The 25839-nt window shown below is 37.7% G+C and overlaps 1 protein-coding gene across 1 annotated transcript; it reads left to right on the top strand.

Moving 5' to 3' along the window:
• The first annotated feature begins 356 nt into the window (after positions 1 to 356).
• On the top strand, positions 357 to 24354 carry SPATA9 (spermatogenesis associated 9). Its single transcript, XM_019656265.1, has 4 exons — positions 357 to 439; positions 8638 to 8865; positions 19220 to 19315; positions 23870 to 24354. The coding sequence occupies exons 1-4, from the start codon at positions 374 to 376 to the stop codon at positions 24155 to 24157; spliced, it is 678 nt and encodes a 225-aa protein (XP_019511810.1). The 5' UTR covers positions 357 to 373; the 3' UTR covers positions 24158 to 24354.
• The last annotated feature ends 1485 nt before the right edge of the window (positions 24355 to 25839 follow it).

Raw genomic sequence — 25839 nt, 5'->3', positions numbered from 1 at the left:
TTCCTGAGTGGAAGGCTGCCCTCACCCCTCACTAATGGTAGAGAAGGACAAGCATAGGCCAGGCCTGCAAGCTTGCCAAGCGCTAGGAACCCAAGCAAGAACTCATCATGCCAATCAAACCTGTTGGGTGGATATGCGGGCAGGTGTTGAAGAATTTTTCTGGAAAAAGTATATACAATCTTCTTGTAAAGGGGATACGGGTGGGGGAAACTGGGAATCAAGTCCCCTAGGGTTTGCTTGCTTTTCCAGTCACCTAGGCAGTGGACCTAGTGTTTAATGTCCTTTTGAATTATGGTTATGGGATGTTTTCAGTTAAAGAACTTTTTTTTTCTAACTTCTTTTTTTCTTAGTTGAGGGAATCCAGAAAGCAATCATGGACCTTATAGATGAGTTTAAAGATGAATTCCCTACCATCGTAAGATTATCACAATCTAATCAGGTAATGCGATTTCATAACTCGGAAAAGGATTATTAAAAGTATTGGGTTGTCGGAAAAGTCATGATGCAATTTTGCAACGAAAAACAGAAAAAATACGTCATGACTTTTCTGACAACCCAGCATATTGTATTTTTAGTCTCATACCAATTATTTAATGCTTGATTTTGAGATCAGTGTTTGAAGCTTAGGAAAACTTTAATTCCGCCTCAGAAAAACAAAATCCAACTCTTACTCACTGGGAGAAATTGGGGATAAGGAAATAAGGTAGATAGATAAATTAAGTTGAAAGATAGTCACTTAGTTATTAGATTGGAAATCTAGAACTCTCTCATAGCCACAATTGCAATGTAGTTTACTTAGGAGTTGCTTAATGTAAAATCAGAAAAATGCCTAGATATACTTTAATTAAAATCTATGGCAATTAAATCTATGAAAAAAACATAACTGACATAAATGACAACAATGGAAAGATAAGTATTGTATGGGTGTGTGTTTTAATGTGGAAATAAAATAGTGATATAAATCTTAACAATGTATATAAGCGTATGTTTTAAATGTCTGTTCTAAAAAGGATTTGAGACATAAAATATTGGAAGAGGGGTTAGTTAAGTAGAGAGTTTTGAAGAGACATATGGTCAGGAAAAAGTAACATCTTATTTAGGGGGCACATGTAACCTAATTTACTCAAAAGTACACAGCTCTTAATGGAAAAATGTTGTTTCAGGCATTTTGACTATAGTTGGAATGGAATATGTTACATGGTACATACAGCAACAGTGTCCTTATCTAGATAACAGACTTTTGGCAATGTCAAACATGAGGAACCTGGAAATAAACAAAAAAGCACTCTGAGTAACATAGTAATCATAAAGTCTGTATATTTCATTCCAAAGAAGAGGTATTAGAGCTACCTTTTACTCTTTATCCAGACAACTAGGAATGAGATATTTACTAAATTCTTACTATAGCCTGAGACTGGGAAGGGGAATGCAGAGATAAACGTGATAGGATTCCTTTAATCAATGGGCTTAACCTCATGGAGACAGAGTTGTAAACAAGCAATTGCATTGAAATATGGTAAGATACATACCCAATTTAGAGGAATGAATGACTTTACTTGGAATGGTCAGAGAAGGCTTCATGGAGAAAGGAGGCTTAAATTGAATTTCAAAGGATGAATTGGCGTTTTCAAGATGAAGAAAGGGTTAATGTAAGTGGGTAGGAGAAGAGAAGTATATTCCAAAGGAAGCAGTGTCAGGCCAAAAAAGTATGCAACAGCATGTTCCCAGAATGGCATGTAAATCTGAATAAATGGCGTGGATCTTGAGTCTAGGCTTTGGGGAAGGGTGATACTGAAGTGTGGATCTCTGGATGCAGTGATAAGATGGCACCCAGATGGTGGTGTTTAAGCAGAATAGGATAAAGCTTAAAAGCTACAGAGAGCAAACTTGATTTTATAATTCTATATCTTAGACTTAGTGTCTAGTTGCTTCCCCTCTTTGCATGCCCCTGGTCTTGGTATATAAAGTCTATTGAAACATTGGAGACTTTTCTTGTCTGTGCTCTGGAGCATTAAGGAAGGAGATGGGCAGTTGACGTTGTTGGGTCTAGGACATGAAATGGCTAAGGCTGGCCCAGTAATGGCAGTGATCATTGAGGGAGTCTAGGAAGCCAGAGATAGGCCTCAAAAGCCTTGTTGCACCTTCTAGTTGTGATTCTCCCACCATTGCCAACATTAAAGAAATGGGTTTTATTTAATCAAAGAAATTGCAACTTTCTTTACATCTCCCTTCATCGCTTCCTACCTTTTGCGTGGCCCCATTATCACTAGAGCCATAGCATACTATCTGGTGAAACAGATTGATATTCTGATCCATAAAGAAAGAACTTTCAAATTCCTATTTCCAACTCCTTGAAATCATTTACTTAGAAGAAATGTACCCCATTCAGAGAAGAACATAAACATAGAAACATAGTTTCTCATTTTCAAAACACTGAACATGGCTCTTTTTCCACCATTTACTTTAGAGAAACCTGAGTAGGGGATATTGTAACACATTGAAGTCATTTGCTCTTCAAAAACAAATTATCCAGAAAACAATGCTAGCATGCCATTGCTAACTAGATTATTTTTGAAAGGTCAGATTATGAATGCTGCAAATTTTATTATTTCCATCACGGTTCCCACACATACTGAAAGGAATGGTTTTAAGAATACTTAGAGGGCTTTATTAACTGGGTTGTATTTTAAATCTCTAAATTTTGTAATTAGTATTTAAATCTATTTTTTTTAAATATTGTTTTAAGCATTTATTTAGGAAAAAGCCATCTTGCTGTCCTGAAGCAAAAAAAAAAAAAAAAAGAAATTTCAAGGGAGTGATGGTGGAAGTTTTATAGAGGAATCTACCCAGAGTGATGGTGATTACATAGTTCTTCATGGCTGAAGATTTTGAAGAAAAATTTTTTTTCTGGGGCTGGGGAAAATTAATTTTAGAATCTTGGCTTGAGGTTGTGGCTTCTGAGGTCCTGTACTCTCCACCCGCTCCCTCTTAACCAGCCCAGACCCCATCGCGTCAGCATCTATTTCCTTTAGTAAAAAAGTGAGCGTTTAAGGTTTACAGTAGCAATTGCAAATGATTTCCATATGAGGACTTAAAATAGTAAACCTTTAAGTTTGAACAAATGAAAAATGCATACTACAATTGGAGAATTAAAAACATTTTTAATTCAGATCATTTAATGGAATGAGAGAAATTTTGTGGTAAATAAGGGTCAGTTTTTGTGGGTTTTTGTTAGGAAAGGTGATTATGTGTTTTATTCTGTAATTACCTTACACTTAACTGTATTCTACAAAATTAGGAACTGTAGTCAGAACATACTAGAATCCATGCAAAATTTGGATTTATACATCTGTAGAAGTGCTTTTCTAAATTCTGTTTTTTGTTTGCTTGTTTGTGTGGTTTTTGTTTGTTTGTTTGTTTGTTTTTAAAGATTTTTATTGGGGAATTGGGGGAAGGGGAACAGACAAGTTGCTGTCATTTTTGTTCTTCAATCTAGTGGAGGATGTTGCCTCACTGGCCCAAGTTGGCACCATCATTGTGCTCTTCCCAAGCGAGGCACATCAGTCACCGGCTACTGGATGGCCACTCACTGCAGCTGCTGGCTGCTCACGCTGGCTGCTGGCTACACACGGTAGCCCATGGCAACCCACTGCCACAGGGGCTGCAGCCTACGCCGTCGCCGGCGACTCACGGCAGCCCAGCTCCAGGTTGAGCTGTTGTTCAGCATCTTAGCTGTGGAGGGCAGTGTCACTGGCCCTCAGATGTGGGATCCGAACCAGGGCCCTCTGGCGTTCCAAACCAGTTCTTAACCATCGCGCTACTCGGCCGGCCCCTGCTTGTTTGTGTTTTTAACATGTGGGACAAGAACTGCTGGGGATGCACCAATGTTGTCTGGAAATTACTTGTATTGGTGTTGGGGTTTCTAAATATGAGAGTAGGACTGTAACTAGAATGTTCTGTAATTCAACTATAGTTTTGTCTTTGGTGAGTTGTTTCATGTGGGCCACTATCATTGAGAAAGTTGCAGAGCACATTGTGTACTGAAAACTTTCTGGGTGGTTTATAATTTAATATTTGGTATATTTCTCTGATATTTCTCAATATTAGCTTGTTATATTTTTCTGATATTCCTCATTCATTCATTTTTGCACACATTCATAGGCCCTGGGGCAAAATGAGTAAGACAAATGGATATAAAACACTGTCATAGAACTTCTATCCTACTCAGGTAGAAAAACAATAAACAAAGAAAATAAACTACATATTATGTTAATGGCAGTTCTTAAGGAGAAGAAAATTATATAGCAGAGAAGGGATATAGAGAAGGGGTAGGGATAGGGAGAACAATTGATGGTTAAGGCCCGAGAGGGTCTTAGTGAGAAAGTAATTTTTTTTTTTAGTTTCAGGTGTACAAAACAATGTAATAGTTAGACATTTTTACCCCTCACAAAGTGATAAATGATAACCCCCCTTCCTCAGTCTACTACCCTTCTGACATTGTATATAGCTGTTACAGTTCCACTGACTCTATTCCTTATGCTGTATTCCACATCCTGTGACTATATATATATATATAATTATAGTTGACATTCATTATTATTCAGCTGCCTGACCACTGCAGTGTACACCGGAAGGGAAAGTCATTTTTGAATTAAGGCTTGAAGGAAGTGAGAGAGTAAATCTCAATATCCTTGAGAGACCGAATGGCATAGCTAGTGCAAAGTCCCTGAGGTGGGAGTATACCTAACAAGTTCACCAAAAAATGAGGAGGCAGAGGGAGAGGAAAAGACGAGGAGGCCGGGGAGGAGATAAAGAGACAAACTTTTAGGGCCTTGTAGATCATTGTATGTATTTGGCTTTTACACTGAGTGTACCAGGAAGCCACTGAAGAGGTGAACAGAAAAGCAAGATATGATCTGACATAAGTTTTAATTGTATCTGTATGGCTGATACGCTGAGGACAAGAATGAAAATAGGCAAGTGTGGAAGCAGGGAGACCATTGAGGAGGCTAATTTACTAGTCAGGAGAAGAGATGATAGTGGTATATAAATATGACGGAGTGAGTGTTGGTACTGGAACAGTGAGAAGTGGTCGTATTTGAGAAATATTCAGAGAAAGAATTGAATAAGATTTGCTGACAGGCTGGTTTTATACATATAGAATGTAAAAAGCTGATGTAGTAGAAATTGGAGGTCAGCATTAAAACTGCTGATGATGAAGAAATGGGCATGGCTCTAGAAATAAAAAAATTAAAAGGGAAAAAAGGATATATATTCAAAAAATGGAGCTCAAATAGAGAAATCTGGAGCAGAATTCTTGAACCAATCTGATTAATGGATGCTAAGTTTCTTTTGGTAAATAGTCTTTAAGTACCTTTGTGTGTCTCTGGTGTTAGCAGTGGCTGGGAGTTGGAATTCCTTTTCTGATGTATGTTGATGTGCCCAGATGATGATGATGACAAAATTATCTAAACTTGTACATTTTGCGACCAATTTGAGGATGTGTAGGCCAAGAGTGAAAAAAAAAATTGAGGGAAAAGAAATGAAGGCTTCTTAATTTGGGGTCAACATTGAATTTTATACACATGGTTTGGTAAGAAAATATATAGCATAGCTAATAAACAAAAAGGAAAAGCTGTTACCTCAAAAAAGGGGGAGGTATTTAAAAATATTTTTCTACTGGAGCTAATTAAAAGGTAACTAACTGAACTTGTCGTTATAAACTGGGGACTTTTTTTTGTTTTTTAAAGAAGAATGTCTGAGTCTGCATCTGAAAGAATGTAAGTAGCCTGTTCTCTGTTGTCATTTTCATATTCCCAGAAACATGTAGGACCACTGAACATGCATCCCAGTGCCCACAGTTGGTTTCTAACACTATTCTTCTTAAAAGAAATAGTGGTCTTCTTGGGAACAAGTTGATTCCATGTTTTGAGGCAGGGAAAATAAAGGTGGTCAGAAATATTTTGTGGTCAGAAGTAATAATTGTTTCAGAGGTACCTAGGAAAGTATCAAAAAAGGAAAGCATTTAAAAAACCTTGAAGGAATGGATAGTCTGTCAAATTGTAACCATTTGAACATTAAAGGAAACAAAGATGATATTAATTAGGAACAGATTAAGTGTGTTGGAAAAAGCCATGAATTCATGATGAGACTAAAGTGAGAAAGATAACACAAAGTGTGCTAAAGCATTATTGTAAGGCACTCTTGAATTTTTAAAAATATTGTTTATAATCAACACCAAATTTTGCTTAACACAAATTATGTGAACCCTACAGGAGAGTTTTGATGAACAGATTAATAAACTTCTTTTTCTGCGGAGATAAAAATTTAGAAAGACAATTTTGTAAAAGAGGAGGAAGTTGAATGAATCGATCTAATATAGTGTTTTGGGGGAATTAATAAAGATTTGCTAATAGAAATACATGTGTCAAGTCAGTGAATCCAGGCCAGCATGTACGAAGCACCAAGATTTTGTAAAGAAACTTATAAAATAAGGAGAGGGAAATTTCAAAATGTTAATGTTTTGCAACTGCACGAATGAAAGGTCCCCTAGAACACTGAATGGCCACGTACACGAGGTTTCAGTAAAGGTGGGACAGCACATATTCCTTTCCTGTTTGCCCTGGCAATATGGCCTTCACCTTGTGATTATAAATTATAATGAGAGAAAGCACAGTAAATTATAATCAGAAGTAAAACCAAACTTATTCTAGCTGCTCCACCTGGAGGAGGAGTTGGGAGGAAGTGTTGGTGCGATGTGAAGGACATGGGGGAGGGAAACGCCTTCCTCTCCCCTTCCTGAGCCCTTACAGCTGGACTAATAAAATTGGCACAAGACCAGATTAACAGGAGAAAAACCAATTGAATGTGTGCACACAGATCATAAATGATACTCAGAGAAATGATCAAAGCAGGCAGCTTTTTATACCTTTTAGACAAAGAAACAATACATTTGTGAAGAGTTAACAAGATAAAAACTTAGATTTGGGTGCTTATTCATGAGGAATCGAGGCAAAGTTCTAGCTTGGGTAGTAAATTAGTAAAAAAAACAAAAAAACAACAACAAGGTTTGTTTGTACACAATTCTCAGCCCTGAATTCCCTAACTCTGGTGACAAGGACGTCTCTCTTTCATCAGACTGCAGGTGCAGGGAAAGCACCTTTCACATAGGAGATTTGTCTTCTGCTTTCCAGGGGACAAAGGGAGCGGTCAGAGTTCTTGCACTGGCAGTTTCTTAAGTCACTTGAATTCAAAATAATTAGTATGCCGTTGTGGGATATTTAGGGCTGGCCTGCCCTGGGCCCTGACAGCAAAGCATAAGGTCACAAGAGAAACTGAATCTGTATGTGCAGGAGCTTTGGATACTGCAGACAACGTGGTTTCTCTCCCCTGTATGCTCACCACCAAGGTAGGAATAATATCAAGTGACTACACCTCATGGTATTTTGTTTGCTCTGCCTGCCACATAACTGATTGTGAGGGTTGCTCTGATCTAAAGTGGCTTGGCCTTACAGCCAGTGTAGCAGCTCACAGTTGAGATTGCATCCTCTACTGTTCATATGGACTAGGAGAGTTAGGACCACAGGGGTTCTAATGGGACTTTTCCAGTAAAGTTAACAGATGAAACCACAGCAGGACTCCAGGTGCTGCAGAAATGCATCCTCATTGACAGGCTAGAACAACTGTTGTTTATCTCCAGTGGCAAATGCTGAACAGTAAGAGGACTGAACTTTGGTGACGAAAATAACAATAATACAATTATTCCTTCAGGATAAAAGTTGAGGCATTTTAAATGAATATACAGCATGTTAGCTCTTAGACAAATATATGGTGATATTCATTATAGATAAAAAAATCCATCTGAAAGATGTTTTATACTTTAACGTTTTGATGTAATAAATTGATATTCAAAGTTGCTTATCCTAAAAAGCCAGAAAAGCCCATAACAGTACTTAAATGAATAATGGAAACTATACTTGTCTGTTGCCTGGAATGCAGTCTAACCACATTGCAAGTAATTTCTCTGTGGTTCTGTTTCTGGTAGAGCAGAGAAAGAGCTGCACTGTATGTGTTTGGGTAATGCCACAGATTTTCTTCTATCAGAATGCTCATAGAAGTTTTGAAGTGTTTAGAAGTAAACGTTCCCGAAGCTTGTTGATTAGTATATAGGGTACTTGTTTTATTTTTCTTTAAATTGTAGAGTGCATCATGTATGTATGCTATATTTTATCATTTAAAAAATTATAAAGTAAACTGAGAAAATATTTGTAAGTTTTGAGTAAGAATTATTGATTGAATAATTCAATCACTGAATAATATTTGAATAGGAATTATTTTTGAAACTGTTCTTTAAAAAAAAAAGCAATGCAAAAAGTAAATCAACCTAGAAATAAAAATGAAAAATTTATATCTTTAGGCTAGTAACTAAATTCTAGATATTTATCCTAAGGAAAAATGCATACATTTATATAAAGATTTAAGTTGTATAAAGGGTGGGGATATAGTTATTGGATACAGTATATGCATAGGACCATGCAGAGTATACAGTTATGTAGTACTCAGCCTCGGCCTGACATAGATTTTAATAATTCACTGGAGAATCACACATCAGTTACTTTTCAAAGGCTTATTTTCTAGAAAAGAGAATCCATGCAAAAAACATCCAAAATCAGAATGGCTGTCGCTTTAGCCAGGATCAACCGAGGAACATTGATTCAAGGACTAAACAGCATATCCACGTCCTCCAAATCAGTGGCCAAACTTCTACAACCTCAGCTTGTTTGTAGGCTCCTAGAATTAAGGGACGTATCTCACCATCTGCTGAGGGAAGTGAATGCACCAAGGCAACCCCTCTATAACACGCAGGTAAGTCGACGTGGCGTTTACACAAGATAAGGACTCTTTTTATAGAAACTGTTTTGAAATTACAAGATTTAAAAATGAAAAATGTAGCATATTTGGTTGTTCTACCTGTAAAACAAGAATAGTTGGATAAGAAAAATGAATTGTTGGGCCTTTTTTCAATATAATATATTCGTTGGTTTAAACAAATATGAAACAGGAAGTAATGTAGACTTGTTTCTACCTTGTTATTTGATTGAGCTAGATGAAACTGTCAATTTCAGATGGTTCAACCTAAATATAAGCATACAAATTACCACTTATGTCAAACCTAAAATCCTACAATGGAGCTTGAAAATGATTGTTTTGTTCCCTTTTCCCTATAACCTATGTTTTCCAAGATAATCCTTGATTGACATAACATATTGAGTATATTTAACTATAAACTCACTTTAAGAGACCCATCAACATCCAGGTATATTTCAAATTACATGTTCTACATCATTTCATTGAGACTCTTTTAAAGGATAACAGCTGTTACAATTTTTTCAGGACCAATTTTTTTTTTTTCCCCTGAACTTTATGTCACAGAACTCTGTTTTTTTTTTCAACCTGGACACTATTCAAAACATTCTAAATGTTTCAAAAATTAAGAATCTTACAAGTCTGGAATCTAAACCCCAGAGTTTAATCAGTTTTAACTCTTTTGTTAAAGGGAGAGGAAACCTGGCTCAAACTGAGTTAAGCAAAAAAGATGTATTAATAAGTTCATGTAATTGAACAATACGGAATTGATAAGGTTTCAGGCATAGCTGGATACAGGTACTCAAGTGAGGCTTTCAGGATCCTGTTTCTCTGTTTCTCTCCATCTCCTGGCTCTGCTTTCTCTGTGTTGACTCCATTCTCAGACTGACTTTTCTCTCATGGTCACAAGATGAATTGCAGCTCTTCCAGGGCTTCGTCCTTCCAGGTTCAAGTACAGCAGAAAAGAGAGTGCTTGACCCAGCGTTCCTGGCCAGGTCCTGAGGTTTACTCTTAGAGAATGGCTGGCCTCTAAACCAGGGAAATGGGATGCACTGATTGACCTAGGACTCAATTACCTGCTTCATCCCTAGAGGAGAGGTTGGAGCCCCATCCAGACCACATGACCTGAGAATGGGGAAAGGATGAATCCTTAAACAAAAATCTGGGTTGTTTTGAGAAGATGAGAAAATGGATGATAGATGGCTAAATCAACCGAATATTCATTACACAGGAATCTCTCTCTAACCAAAGAGTTTAACATTTCCAGAAATCTTCAGATATTTCAACAATGAACTGTCTGAGACAGCATTTGTAAAAGGCACTGTCATAATATCTGATGTTTGAGAAAGTAAAAAAAATGTGTTTTGTTTTTTAAGTACTGGATTCTCTAAGCACCAAAAGCCTTCTTTCTTTATCTTTAGATCATCAAAAAGTAACATAGCTGAACCACATCATCTTAAATTCCCACTGAAATATCTTTCTGAATCTAATGTTTTGCCTGGATGTTTCTTTCCTTGTATTGTTTTTACAAAGGATTGACATAAGAAGTATCCTTTAAGACTATTTCTGTATTTAATATGAAATCATGTTTAAAGACACTGTCCATTATATTATTTAGAGTTTTTTTTTTTTTGCTCCTCTTTGCTAAATCAGAACTGTGAAGGATCTGAGATTTTACACTATTTACAAGCTAACAAGTTAGCTTACTGTGGTTACACACACACACACACACACACACACACACACACACACACACACACACAGTGTGACACAAGACCCTAAAGGCAGTGACACAGGTTGTTGAATCACAGCCAAAGCAGCAAACCAGAGCAGTCAGTATCTTGTGTCAGTTCCCTACACCTCGGTTCCCATGGGGCAGTGTGATGAGAGCCAGATGTCACCTGTACATGTTCCTAGTAAGTTGCATCACAGGAGAGGACCCCTAAAATTGGGAGATTCAGCGTTTTATGTGGATGCTGGCTTGTCTGTCGAGCCTCCGGGTGGTGGGCAGGGGTGGAGAGAAGCGAATATGTCTCTGGAGGGTAAGAATAGGGCTTTATTTTTCGTGCTGTGACACGTTTTGGGAGGTATATCTCTAAATCTCTCTAGAGGAAAATACTTAAAGCTGTTTGCTATTCAACCGTGTCCTTGGCTCAGAACATCCAATCTGTACAGGAATGAGATACATCCATGGAGAATTGTCTTCCAATACTCATGAACATTCAGTGGCCGGAAAATTTATTTCCAGTTGAATTTGTGTTTCCTTTTATCCAATCATGAGAACAAAAAACACAATGTGTTTGCCTTTTTTGCCTTGACCAACACTGAGTTTGACAGGTACATTTAGGGCTTAGTTGGGATAAATTATTCCAGGAACTCGAGATGAGAGAAACAGCTTGAAGGATTAAATGACTTATCCATATGCTGACTGTGACTGTCTCTTTTGACATCAGTTCAAGATCAACACCTGTGAAATCTCTTCTCCTTTCCTCTTGTTCTAATTGTCTTAGTACATAGCTTTACTTTTCCAAAATTCTTATCAGTAAAGTATTTAAAATATGTAAAAGGTAGTTTACCAGAAGTCCCACCCAAATTTATACTGGTAGGAATATTTTGCGATATTGCCTCCAGATACCTCCTTTATAAAAAGAAATATAATTAACCATGCTTCAATTCTGTCCCCTTTTTCTTCTCCACCAAAGGTGGTAATCGTTATCTTAAAGTCGATGTGAGCATTTCCATGCATGTTTATATTTTCATTACATTTTTATACAGCTATCATTCTATGTATATTTATGTTTTTATTTTATTTTATTTTTTAAAGATTTTATTGGGGAATTGGGGAAGGGGACCAGCCAAGTTGTTGTTCTTCAGTCTTCGTTGTGGAGGGCGCCAGTCGCCATCTGGCTTCCCATTGGCAGCTCGTGGCCTCTAAGCTCAAGGTGCTGTGTTCCGTCTTAGTTGGGGGTGGGCGTAGCCACCATCCCATGCGGGAGTTGAACCAGCAGCCTTGTTGTTAAGAGCACACGCTCCTCCACTGAGTCATCTGGGTGGCAGCTTAGCTCAAGGTGTTGAGTTCAGTCTTAATTGTGGGTGGGCATAACCACCATCCCATGTAGGAGTCAAACCCGGCAGCCTTGTTAAGAGCACATGCTCTATCCACTGAGCCATCTGGGCGGCAGCTCAGCTCGAGGTGCCAAGTTCAGTCTTAGTTGCAGGTGGGCAATCGAACAGGCAATCTTGTTGTTACACCAGCTGAGCCATCCTGCCACCTTTTGGCAGCTCAGCGACAGCTCAGCTCGGGCGCAGTGTCACTGGCCCATGTGGGAATTGAACTGGTGGCCCTGTTGCTCAGAGCTCAAGCTCTTAAGCCAACTCTTAACCAATTGAGCCACTTGGCCGGCCCCATTCTATGTATATTTAAAAATTTATATAAAAGGTATGCTATACTTATCCTTCTGAAACTCCCTTTTTTCACTTAACATTTTTGATATATGCAGCTATGATTTATTATTTTAGCTTCTTTGTGGTATTCTATTTTAAGAAAAAATAATCCACAGTTTATCTCTTACTGGACAGATGGGCAATTCAGTTTCCAATTCTTTTGTGTTACAAACAGTGCTTCCGTGCTTCGTTCTTGTAAATGACTCCATATCCATATGTGTGAGACATTCTCCAGGCATATATCTGAAAGAGGAATTGCTGGGTCATGAGGGATGCACATCTTCAATTTTATTATCTGTTGTCAAATGCTTTTCAGAATAGGTACACTTGGGAATCATTGTGACTCTTAAATCTGAGGATAATTTCTTCGATTCTGGAAAATTCTTAGCCATTATTTCTTCAAATATTACCTCTTTCTCATTTTCTCTAATCTCTTCTTCTGGAATGCCTATTAAACATACTTAGGACCTTCTCATTTTGTTCTTTGTCTATCTACCTTCCTCATATTTTCATTTTTTTATCTCTTTTTGATGCATTTTGAATAATTTCCTCTGAGCTCTCTTCCAGTTAACCAGTTCTCTCCAGCTGTATCTAATATGCTCTATTAGTTATTCAATGTGTTTTTTTGTGATTTTTTTGTGATTTTTTGGTGATTTTTGTGATTTTTTTGTGATTTTTGATAAAAATCATTTTTATCATTTCTAGAAGTTCTATTTGGTGTCCCCCCTCACCCCCAATTTCTAATTTTTTCTCTTCAAAGTATCTTTTACGGGTTATATCTTTTTAAAAAAAATCTCTTTAATTATGTTAAATATACTTATTTGTGGTCTTTTTAAACATTATTCTTTGAGATATTTGGAGGATGCTAATCTTTCTGATTACGGTGATCTATATCGTGTCTCACTCATAGTAGATCATTTCCTTTGGAGTTTATTTTTCATTTAACTGAAAGTTTTTGTTCAACAGGGATTTTTCAAAAATAGAAATCCCTTCTGGCAGTAGAACTTTCCTTGTGGAAGATTTTGCTAGTGCTCCAGGGTATCAGTCACGGGTGAAGACCAGCGTCCTTACCTGCTTCCAGGAATGCTGGGAACAGTTGCCCTAGTCCCCTTTCACTGAGACTATGCACAGGCTTAATCCTCGCCTCATGTGCATCTAAATCTCATCTCCAATCTATTAAAACTCAAGCCCCCAGACACTATTCCACTTACATGCTCACTGCCCTGGCTTTTAGTTCCCTCTGTTTCTGGCTCAGGGGGATCTCTCCTTCTCTCTCTCTTTCTCTCTCTCAACTCAGTTTTATATTAACTTTTTCGAGTATGATTTTATATAGAATTTGGAGGTTTTTCTGTATGAAGAGTTCCCCGTTGGCTCCGTCAGCCATGTTGCTAGAACCAGATGTCCTTCAGCTATCCTTCTTAATATCTTTTACACATTTTAATATAAAATGGTTGAATTCCTTTTTGGAAGTAAGTAAAGTATAATTCTACTTTTTCATTCAGTCAGCAAATATCTATTGAACACACGATGTGTAAAAATCACATCAGGTACCTAGTTTAGGTAGTGAGGATTCACAGATGCCACGCCTTGCCTTTTGAACTATGGTGATGACAGGCAAGCAAGCAATGCTAGTAAAGTATAACAAGTGCATGATCAAAGTGTGCAAGGTGTACTATGGAAGCATCAACAAGGGGCGTACAATTCCAAAGAGTAGTCATTGTTGGCTTTCCAGAAGGTAATACTTGACCTGAGACTTGAAGGAGGAGACATGAGCCAGGTAGCAAAGTACGAGAATCCTTCCGGGAAGAGAACAGTGTACATATTAAGATGCTGAGGTGAAAGAAAGCATGACTCAGGAAATGTAAGTAGTTCCACATGGCTGGAATGAGACAAGTGGGAACAGTGCCAGGTAGGAGTGAGGAGGCAGCTCTCCTTGGGTAATATTTATTAACTAGGGCAGAGAACCACAGAGAAGTCACTGAGAGGAAACTCAAGTTTTGGAGCAAAGAAGAAAACAACATAGCTTCAATCTGAAAGTCTCAGTAATAGAAGTATGAATAGTGAAGACAGTGGCCCGGAGAGTCAAAGAAAGAACAGAATAATGTATGAGGTATGGTGGAGGTCAATGGATTGGTCTGTGAATGGAGCCTATCATGGTCCCGGAGTGTGCTGAGGTAAGTGGCATAGCACAGAGGAACTAGACCAACCCTGGTACACTGCTGGCTGCCTTCCCAAAGTGACAGAGTTCAGCTTACCCAGAGTGGATTCCAACATGAATTCCTTCAATAGTCAGGCCACCTGTGTCAAGGCGGAACTTTGTGGTGTACAGAAGTAACAGGAGTGAAATCTGGAATTACTGTGCAAGGGGATATGCTTGGTAGATGCATGGAGGACCTCACTTTATGTAGGGGAGTAAGCAGCCAGTTCACCTAATCTGTAGGTATGTGTCAAAGATCGTCTTCATGTCCCCTTCATGTCTCACTGCTAAGAGGATGATTTACCTGGGACACTTTAAATGGTTCTACCCAAACTTTGTTGAATATTATGTAGCTGGGATCGCCAGTCAGGCAGATTACCTCTCTCAAGAACACCGACTAGAGGAGCATTTCATTAGGACACCCTTTGATGTGGTCTGAGATGAAGCTTATAGTTAATGGTCTCCTTGAGCTAATTAGAGAATGGACACTGTCACAGGAGCTCCCTTGACAATCTGCCCAGGCCTTTGTGGTTGGATGATCAGCTCTAGAGCATGTCATACATACCTTAATATATCAAAGGTATTATGTCAACTGTGAACTACCCAAAGACCCAAATGATACAGATGACCTGAAGACATTCTGATGGCTTGTTGTGACATGAGCACAGAGAGTTGGGGTTAGGAGTTTACAGCTGGCCATCTTGTTAAAAGAGACTTGCTTTGCACTTAGCGCTGTGGGTGCTGAGTCAGGTGGCTCCTCAAGCCCTTCCAGGTTCTGCAGAGCTGAGATTGGAGTGACATCTGCTAGTTCTACAGGGGACCTCAGAAATGGAAAACTGGATAGAGAATATTCTGGTGGTTTTCCACATTCCCAGCACCAGTACTTACAGAATGGTGCATCTGCTTAGCCTTGTAAGCTGCCTGGCTGAGTGAAGCTTGCAGTTGCTCTAAGTCGCAGTGACCTAGATAATCAGCTTGAATGCTGACTTCAGCCAGACACGTCAGCTCCCAGACATGGTTGTTGACTTTGGCAGGTCAGTGCAGGGCCACAGGACCAGGCGCTCTTCCTGTGATAGAATTTTTCTTACAGTGGCATTAGAGATGTCTGTTTCTACTTTGTACTGTGGAGTGATATGGGCAAGATATGGGCAAAAGTGAAGAAAACCCGCAGTCTCTAAAATACCTGTGCCATAGGTGGATACAAGTGCCTTGTGCTCCCCCTTTTCAGATGAAGGTCAGAGGCTTTTCTAACTAAAGTTTCCTCCTCACCCCAACCCTCCAAGATAGACTCAAGTTGAGGGTTCAAACTAGAAACCTCACAAATATCAGGAACTTCTGTAGGTCCTTGGTAGAGCCAGCCATAAGGCTATCTTGGGTGGTATAATTTAAGACCTGGGGACAAAGGACAATTCCTAGAACGCAGGACCACTGGAATCTTAAAGATGTAATTCTCCAGTTTGGCCAAGAGGTTGGGACATTTGAGGTTTTACAGGACCACCTGATTAAGAGCTTATTCAAGAACAGGGTCCCACAGGATGTTCATACTGGGATAAACAAAGTCAAATAGCTTTCTTTACTGTGCATTGCTCGGAGTCTGTCCTGTGCTCGTTAGGATTGTGGGTTGCTAAGCAAAGACACGTTCTTTTTTTCTGGAGCTATCTATTAACATCAGTCAGTACTTCTTGCAGCACTTATTTGTGAATCACTAACTTAGTTTCCCCCATTACTTTCCTGGTGTCCCTGATCAAAGTGGTTTTGGACAACATAAACCACATTGGGTCTGTTAGTTTTCCAACCTTTAGGTCATCTGTAAGTGGATCTTTTATTTTCTAAGCTACTTATAGTTTGCTTTTTTTTTGTGATTTACCTCATTAGTGAAAACCAGATAGTTCTTTTATGAGATGAGGCAGTCAGAATTGTTGGGTTGTGGGAAAAGTCATGACGCATTTTTTCTATGTTTTTCGTTGCAAAAATGTGTCATGACTTTTCTGACAACCCAATATGTGGGAGAAATTTACTTAGAGATTGAAATGTTGATAACTGTTGAAATATCCTTATATCTTATGGGTTAATATCACCAAATTAAAAAGAAAAGAACTACGTGGGCATAATATTAATATCAAGATACTTTTAACTTGGGCCGGCCGAGTGGAGCGCTGGTTAAGAGCTGGCTTGGGACGCCAGAGGGCCCCGGTTCAGATCCTACATATAAGGGCCAGTGACATCGCCCTCTACAGCTAAGATGCTGAACAACAGCTCAACCTGGAGCTGGGCTGCCGTGAGTCACCGGTGAGGGCATAGGCTGCAGCCCCTGTGTCAGTGGGTTGCCATGGGCTACCATGTGTAGCCAGCAGCCAGCGTGAGTGGCCAGCAGCCACTGTGAGCGGCCGTGCAGAAGCTGGTGACTGATCTGCCTCTCCCAGGAAGAGCGCAATGATGGTACCAGCTTGGGCCAGTGAAGCAACATCCTCCACAGCTAGACTGAAGAACAAAACGACAGCAACTTGTCTGTTCCCCTTCCCCTAATTCCCCAGCACTGTTCCCATCCCCCCAATTCCCCAATAAAAATCTTTTTTTAAAAAGGTACTTTTAACTTAAATATACAAACAATATAAAATTAATATGACAAAAAGATTAAGATAAAACTTTTGAACTAGGCCAAGGCAATCTAAATAAAGCCTCCCATTTGGTAAAGTTTCTCCTGTTTATCACTATTCCTGCTCATAGCCAGCCAAAAATGAAACTAGGTAGCTTATAATATGAAAAACATGTATTGCAAGTAAGCCTAAAAATTGAAAAATGGCTACTTGCCAGTAGCCACATGAATTTCGGAGGAAATGTATTTTTTACAGGGGTGGTTTGTCACAGGAATAGCGAGTATTTATTAAAAGCATTAAAATGGTGAAAAAGTGACCCTTTGGCAATATGCAACAGATTCATCATTCAGAAGCATAACGTATATCAAATACATAATTTATTTAGAAACTAATCAGTTTCAATTACTTTTAGGTGAAAGGCAAAATCTGAAAAAGATGCAGTGAAACAGAAACAGAGTAATTGCTTATGCACGCAGACCCCACTTCTATTTTTATTGTATAGGGTCTACCAATTATTGAATATAGACCTCTCACTTACATTCATATATTCACAAACTCATAATCATTTTCTCTGCTAGGAGGCACTTTATTGGAGTATATCTGCTTTCCTTCCTAATGTCTGCGTCTGCTCTCTGCTAGCACAGCAAACACTCCCTTGTAGCCTAGTAGCGGGATTCAAAGGCACGCTCTCATTTTGATTCTTCTAGCAAGAGGGAAACAGCAACAGCTGCTTCATTTCCTGGAAACTCTTTCCAGAAGTCAGGAACTCTGGGAAATTTTCCAGACTGATTTACGGAGAGACGGGACTCAAACTGCCCTTATCTATTCCTCTATGTAGGAGTTGGTATAGCCTGAAAAATAGGGAATAAGAATGGTACACCCCCCTCCCCAGCTATCTCTTAGCTACTAGGCTAGACAGTATTCCTGGCTTCAGCATTCCAGAAATCCCTTAAGAGAGAAGGGAAATTGTAATGGGCAATTTTGCTTGTCATTCAGTAGTAGCAGCAGTAAGCAAAAAGTTTACTACAATAACAAGCACTTAGAACAGGATCTGGTACCCAGCACCATATAAATGTTGTCCAATAAAATGTTATCACACGTTCTTTAGAAGCATCTTTTAAAAGGCTGCAATATACTGTTGAGTGGATATAGCATAATTTACCTAATTATTCTATCATTAATTCAGTTGTCAATGTAATATACAATATAACTTTTTAATGAACACGTACCTACGGTTCTTTCTAGTTTGTGTGTATTTTTGCTGTGCAATCGCATGGTTTTATTCGCTACAGCCTGTGCCATTGGGGAGTTACTGAAGTCATTGAGGTCTTGGCTCGAGGTCTTGGCTCTTCCTTCAGAGCAGCATGGCTAACTGCCACTGCACTGCTGAATGGGAAGGGAATGTTTTTCCTAATGTCCTCATTTCCTGTCCTGCTCAAGGCAACAGAGGCAGCCTATAAGAGTGTAGTTCCCTTACACTGAATATATTATGCTGTTATGTTTTAGGCAGGGACACCTTCTATTATCAGAAGCTAGAAACATCTGAGAGGAAAATTAATTATTGGTGTAAACCTCTGTGTTTCAAAAAAGCATGCTGGATATGAGCACTGAGCACTTCCTGAGGGTTAGTGATCCCCTGAGCTTAATGTTGGCCTTCAGCTGTCTCCTGATTAACATTTCCAAGCAGGCCATTAATCTCCAGGAAATGCTTCGTGTTTTGACTGCTGTTTGCTTAATAGAAGAAATCAATAATTTAGTAAAGGATGATTACATGAATTTGAACAAAAGGCTGTTTTTCTAACATGCACAGCAGCACCCCCTAGTGAGCACTTGGTAAATGTATAAAAAGTTAAAGTAATTTAGATTTGGAAATGGAAGGTTGTTTTTGTAGATTTGTCATAGGCTTTGATTAGCGAAAGAGAGTATCTTTCTGTTAAAGGAGAAAAATAAACTAATATATTTTCAGAATGTGAAAAACACCCAGATAGATCTAAAGTAGATGACTTTCTTTAGAAAGAAGTATTTAAATTCTCATTTTTCAATAACATTGTAAAATTAAACATTGTAACATGGAAAACTTTTGTTTTAATAAGAAAACTCTCTTCTGTTTTTGCAGGTCAGAAAGGGTTCTTTGTTTGAAATCATTTCCTTTCCAGCAAAGACTGCTTTAACTAGCATAATATATGCTTCATATGCAGCACTAATTTATTTGGTAAGTTAAAAAAAATACTAGAATCTAGAAATATACTTATTTTATGTAATGTTAAAGATACACTGTACAGTCTATTCATAAATCAAAGTATTAGTCTCTTGTTACAAAAAATTTTACATTAAAATTTTCCTTCAATCCACCAAAAACTAATTTGCTTAAATAACTAAAGTTATCTCATTCTTACAAAGTTTATTATTGTTTGGTCAAAACGTTTTGGTTTTGCTTTCATTTAGTTGGTGTTTTGTTTCAGCTATTGTGCTGTGGTTGGCTAAAATTCAGAATTCCATTGTTTTGGTCTGTGATTTTAGAGAACACAAATATTTTTAAAAAGTGTAGTTTGAATTACAAGTGCTGTAATTCAAACAGTGTTCATTAAAAAGCATGACAAAAATATAAAAGATTTTATAAATTATAAAGGGTTATTTTCTTTTAATCCACTGCCATTTATACTTACCTTTAAATTTTTTTTAAAGTATAATATACAAAAAGTACACAGCTTGATGAATTATCACAAACTCTATTAACCTATGTACCCCGCAAGTCAAGAAACAAAATATTACCATCATTCTAGAAGCCTCTTTTTTGTCCCCCTAACAATCACTAATCCTTCTGTAAAGGCAACCACCATTTTGATTTCTAATTTCATAGATGGTTTTGTTTGAATTGTATATAGATGAAATCATATTCTGTATATTATTTTGTATTTGCCTTCTTTTGCTCAACACTATCATTGTGAGATTCATTCGTTTGATGCCTATAGCAGTCATTTGTTGACTTTCAGTGCTGTGTAGTATTCTATTGATTCATTGAGTCACTGTATCACTTTATCCATTCTACTCTTGAAGATTTAGATTATTTACAGTTTTAGCTATTTTGAATAAGGGGCTATGAATATTTTTGTACATATGTTTTGGTGAAATTGGTGTACCATAGACTATGCATGTATTCATCTCTAGTAGATATTGATAGATTTCCAAAATGGTTACAACAATTCTTTCCAGGAGATTATAAGAATCCCAGTTGCTGTTATATCATCACTGACACTTAGTATTATCAAACTTTTCCATTTTAGTCATGCTTGTGGTATGAGTATTATCATATTGTGGTTTTAATTTACATTTCCTTGATGATTAATGAGATTGAGTACCTTTTTACACATCAATTGGACATTTGGATATCTTTTTTTGTGAATTTCTGTTGAAGTCTCTTCTTACTTTTCTATTAATTGTCCATATTTTTATTATTGATTTATACCTTTAAAATATATTCTAGGAAGAAGCCCTTTTTGGGTTACATATGGGCAAATTTCTTTATTCTGTGACTTGCCTTTTCACTCCTTTATCAGTGTTTTTTAAAAGAGAAGTTTTTAATTTTAATGCAGTCTAGATTATTAATCTTTTCCTTTATGCTAAGTGCTTTATATGTCTTAACTAGGGAATTTTGACATACATCCAAAGTCACAAAACTATTCCCTCTGATGTATTCTAGGAGCTTTATTATTTTACCTTTCACTGTTAGATTTATAATCCATCTGGAATTGGTATGAGGTAAGGGTCAAATTTTTCCTCCATAGGTATCCACTTGAACAGACTCAATTTATTGGGAATAATAAAACCCTTTTCCTATTGCCCCAGAACACTTCTTTTGTCACAAATCAAGTGTCCTTAAGGTCTGTTTATAGACTCTATTCTATACAGTTGATCTAGTTGTCTATTCTTGAACCAATTCAACACTATCATTAAGGCTTTATAATAAGCCTTAATAACTGGTAGAATAAGCCCTTCTTCCAATCTGTGAACATGTTATATCCCTCTATATCTTCTTTAATTTCTCTTAATAATTTTTTATGGTTTTTTGTTAGAGGTCTTGAACATTTTTGTAAATATTTTTTGACCATATCGAAGCACACAGTAATAAAGATTAACATTTCCCCATAATCTATAGATTCAGTGCAGTCCCAATTCAAATCTGAGCAGAGGTGTGTGTGTGTGTGTGTGTGTGTGTGTGTGTGTGTGTGTGTGTGTGTGTGTGTAAGTTGACTAGCTTATTCTAAAATTTATAGGGAAAATGTAAAGGGTCAAGAATATCCATGACATTTTGAAAATAAAGTACAACAACTTACTTTTAAACATATTCAGTTAAAAAAACCCCTGAACTTATCAAATATTTTGCAAGTGTTTTAAAATGTTGATATGTCCTCAATATCTTAAATGTAAATTTCATACAAGATTGACGTTCAACTGAGCTAGGATGCAAATACACTGCAAAAAATGGGTGGGATGAAATGGCTATGGTGAGACTAAAACAAACTAGACCAACACCAAAATACAACTCATTTGAAATCATTCCACATGATCTGTCATGCTATAAACGTTCTAAGTAGGTAATAGAAACAATTTTTGTGACCTGATAATTAGTCATATAATATGCATCCAAGGCCTAGGAGGGGTCAGGTCTGGAACTATGGTTTTGAAGACCCATAACATATATGTTGGAAGTTAATATCTTGTGAGTAGAACCATGTCAAGTGAAAAGAGTGGAAAGTCCACAGAAGTGTGAAGAATAGCAACATTTAAGGTAAGCTAAGAAGAAATCCATTAGGCAATCATCAGAAAAGTAAGAAGAGAATCAGGAGCAACAATATCAAGGAAATAGAGACTCAGGAAGTTGTGAGTGGTTAAGTGTTAAATACAAGCAGACAAAGTAAAATAAAATTAAGATTTGAAAGGTGTCCATTAGATCTAGTAGTAAAGATGTTGGAGTTAACCATCTTGAGGACTATTTCAGTGATGTGATGGGCTAAGGAAGACAGAAATAAGATGATAAAATAGAAACCATGAATGTAGATTCTGGTTTGATCAAGAAGAGAGTGTGTAGCTGTCAAGAGGGAAACAGGGTCCCAGGGATTTTTTAACTTTTGAATTTTAGGAGGGAAGATACTTGAGGATGTTACAGGTTGCAGGGGTAGAGCCAGTCAAGAACAAGAAGTTGAAGAGTCAGAGAATAATTGATAGGGAAGATGACCGGGAATAGGTTAAAAGCAAAGACAGGCACTGACCTTGATCAAGACCTTTCATTTTCTGAGACAGAAGTGGTTAGAATGGGCACAGATAAACATTTGTAGGTGAGGGAAGAAGACATATATCAGATAGGATAGGGTTTCCAAACCTTTTTCCACAGCATGGCATACATAGAAAATGATAAATGGATGAAGCTGTTTGCAGCTGGAAGTGATGGACCTCAAGTTTTATAGCTCTAGGTTTGGATCTACTCAGATGCAAGTAACAAAAAAATACTTTCCAGTGCCTTAATGGATAAAGACATTTAAATATCCCACTTAATTAGAAGTATGGAGTTAAGCATTTCCCAGGTTTGTATAGTGGAGCTGTGATGTCTTCATGAACCCAGGGCCTTTCTGTCTTTTTCTTCTGCTATCCTGTTTGTTCTTTATGGTCCTTAAGTTTGCTCAGGTATCACATCTATATCAGTGTCCAAAGAAAGAAGGAGGGGTTAGGGAGGGGCAAAAGAGTCTTTTTATATAGGAGGAAAAAAACTTTTCCAAAAATCCTCCTGACCTCCTCCCCAGCAGACATATTCTATTTCTTTGTCCAGAACAGTGTCATGTGGCCACACACTCATTGCAGGGGAGTAAAAGAAAGCATCTGATGTACCCCCATTTCACAGTGGGAAGCAGGCAAGAAAGGAGGCAGCAGGCCAGGAGGAAGCCCAGGCACTTCAAGCAGAGCCCCTCAGTCCTTTCTTTGTTACTCTCTGAAAACCTTCTAATTGTTTAAAGCCAATTAATCATGTCACCTTGACGCACCTCTACTAACGTATGTTAGTCTAGGTCTTCTCATATTTCATGGCTTTTATTATTTTTGTTGCTTGCCTTAAATACTTGGCATCATCTTCATCATTAGTAAACTTACAGCATAAGTTGAATGGATACAGTTCTTAGTGACTCTCAGTTTTTGAAGTTATTTTTCTCTATATGTTTGGTTTTTTGACATTTTCTTAAAGTACTGAATGGAATATTTTTCAGGGAAGGTGGGTCACATGTTTGCTTAGACATCATTGATCTACTAGCTTACTAAAATCTTACCAAAATGTTAATGCCCTTCCAAGCATACACACAGGTAGAGCACAGTCCAGGGGGGAAAAGCAAAAACAAAAACTTACTTGGAGATATTAACATGTTTCAAGACAAATTCTCTCTCTCAGAAAATGTTTCACTCAATTAAATCAAGAGAATAAAGGAAATGTTTGATTTAATTAGAGTATAAAACTATAAAATAGCTAATGAATTGAGAAAAGATATAAAGCGTTCTTTATTTAATCATACTAGGTTTTAATTTTCTTTCTAGATTATGGTGTAATGTATTTAAAATAAGGAATCAATCTCCTGATGTTTATCATGTGCCAGGAGTTCCTAAAAGGAAGTGCTTCTTTATTAAAATATGTAGATTTATGACTTTGTTAAATATTTTACTGGACTTTCTACCTGTAAATTTAGTAGCTTAAAAAGAAACTTTAAACAATTTTGTTTATTATTAGACAATCTGTGTTAATGCTGTGCTGAAGAAGGTAAAGAAAATTTTCCAAGAAGAAGAATTCATACGGCAAAACAGAGATGGGAGTGAAAATCTTAGAAAAGCCTTTTCTGAGCCTGTGCTTTCTGAGCCTAAGTTTCCTGAAGATGAAATCAAAGTAAAACCTTACAGGTCATTACCGGAGAAGCCAGACAGTATTTCAGATTGCCTCAAACTTCCTGCTAATAAGTTGAGTAATAAGATCCAAGTTTTACATTCTGTGTTTGACCAATCAACTGAAATGAATGAATGAGCAAATCTGAACATACACATCACTGAACAGAGCTTAAGAGTTATCTATCTAGTGATTTTCATCTGATGAAACTAAGAAACTAGTTTTCATATACTGACTGCTCTGCTTTAAAAAAAGGGAGTGAGGAACTACTAATAAAGTGTCATTCTCAAGCATTTATATGGTAGAGAAAATAGAATGCATCTTTATGTAGAATATAGTATATATAGATGTAGAATATATATATGTATATATGATAGTTTTTTGTTTTTGTTTTTTAAGATTTTTATTGGGGAATTGGGAGATGGGAGCAGCGCTGGGGAATTGGGGGAAGGGGAACAGACAAGTTGCTGTCCTTTTGTTCTTCAGTCTAGTTGTGGAGGATGTTGCTTCACTGGCCCAAGTTGGCATCATCATTGCGCTCTTCCCAGGAGAGGCAGATCAGCAGCTTCTGGACAGCTGCTCATGGCGGTTGCTGGCCGCTCACGCTAGCTGCTGGCTACACACGGTAGCCCATGGCAACCCACTGCAGCAGGGGCTGCAGCTCACGCCGTCGCCAGTGACTCACTGCAGCCCAGCTCCAGGTCGAGCTGTTGTTCAGCATCTTAGCTGTAGAGGGCAGTGTCACTGGCCCTCATATGTGGGATCCGAACCGGGGCTCTCTGGCGTCCCAAGCCGGCTCTTAACCAATGTACCACTCGGCCGGCCCTGTTTTTTTTTTTGTTGTTGTTTTTTTAGCTGAGCCATCCTGCCACCTGTTGGCAGCTCAGTGGCAGCATGATAGTTTTTAATGAACAAGGAAATGTACCTTTGGTGGGTTAGACTTTATACTGTGGTTTATAATATGGGTATATTTATAATACATTTATGTGTTTATTAAAGACCTGTTTCAAGTGTTTTTTCAATTATTTTTCTGGGAGGGAAGAAAACCCTCTCTATCAAAATGCTACATATCTTTTTCAGAAGTATTTTTCAAAGGATATTTGTTTTCTATATACAGGTGCATAGTTTGATTCTGCCTATTATCAATTTTTTTATAACTCATCTGTAAACTGTGAAGGACTTGCAATTCATAGATGTCACAAATTTATAAAACAGGGTATTATTTAGAATCTGATGAAAAAATTTCTGTATCTGATGAGGACAGAAGATGACATTTTTATTTCCAGGTTTAGAGTAACAAATCTAGAACCAGAAATCAAGTCCATATTATTCACTATTGTCACTGGATCCTGAGAGAAAATGCTCCTGTAATTGGCCTTGCAAACTAGGGCCATGATTTTATCTGCAGAAGGGATTTTATTTTCTTCCATGCATTTAAATTCTGTCCATGTGTTAAGACTTGACTGGTCACTGGAGGATTAGCACCTGATATAATAGGCTGGGATGTAACCATCTCAGAGATGGTACATTTCCTGTACATGGTGAATAGCTGCTGCCATACACAGTTATGTATGCAAAGCCCAAGCCTGGCTCTTCAGTAGTCATCTGAGAAATGAATAGCGAGTGTTGTATTACCTCATACTCCCCATATTCCATTAGAAAAGGAAATTAATGATATTAGGCAAAGGGCTCTGTAAGCAGAGCCTTAATGATACATACCTCATTCACTCATTATTTTTACAAAAAACAAGGGAAAGAGTCCAGATGGGCCCCTTAGAATGATAAGGATTAGGACTGGAGTCTTAGTTCAACCTTGTGCT

The sequence above is a fragment of the Hipposideros armiger genome, unplaced genomic scaffold (genome assembly GCF_001890085.2).
Source record: "Hipposideros armiger isolate ML-2016 unplaced genomic scaffold, ASM189008v1 scaffold_257, whole genome shotgun sequence".
Lineage (NCBI taxonomy): Eukaryota > Metazoa > Chordata > Mammalia > Chiroptera > Hipposideridae > Hipposideros > Hipposideros armiger.
The sequence above is the reverse complement of the archived record's forward strand: the minus strand, read 5'-3'. Positions and strand labels throughout refer to the sequence as shown.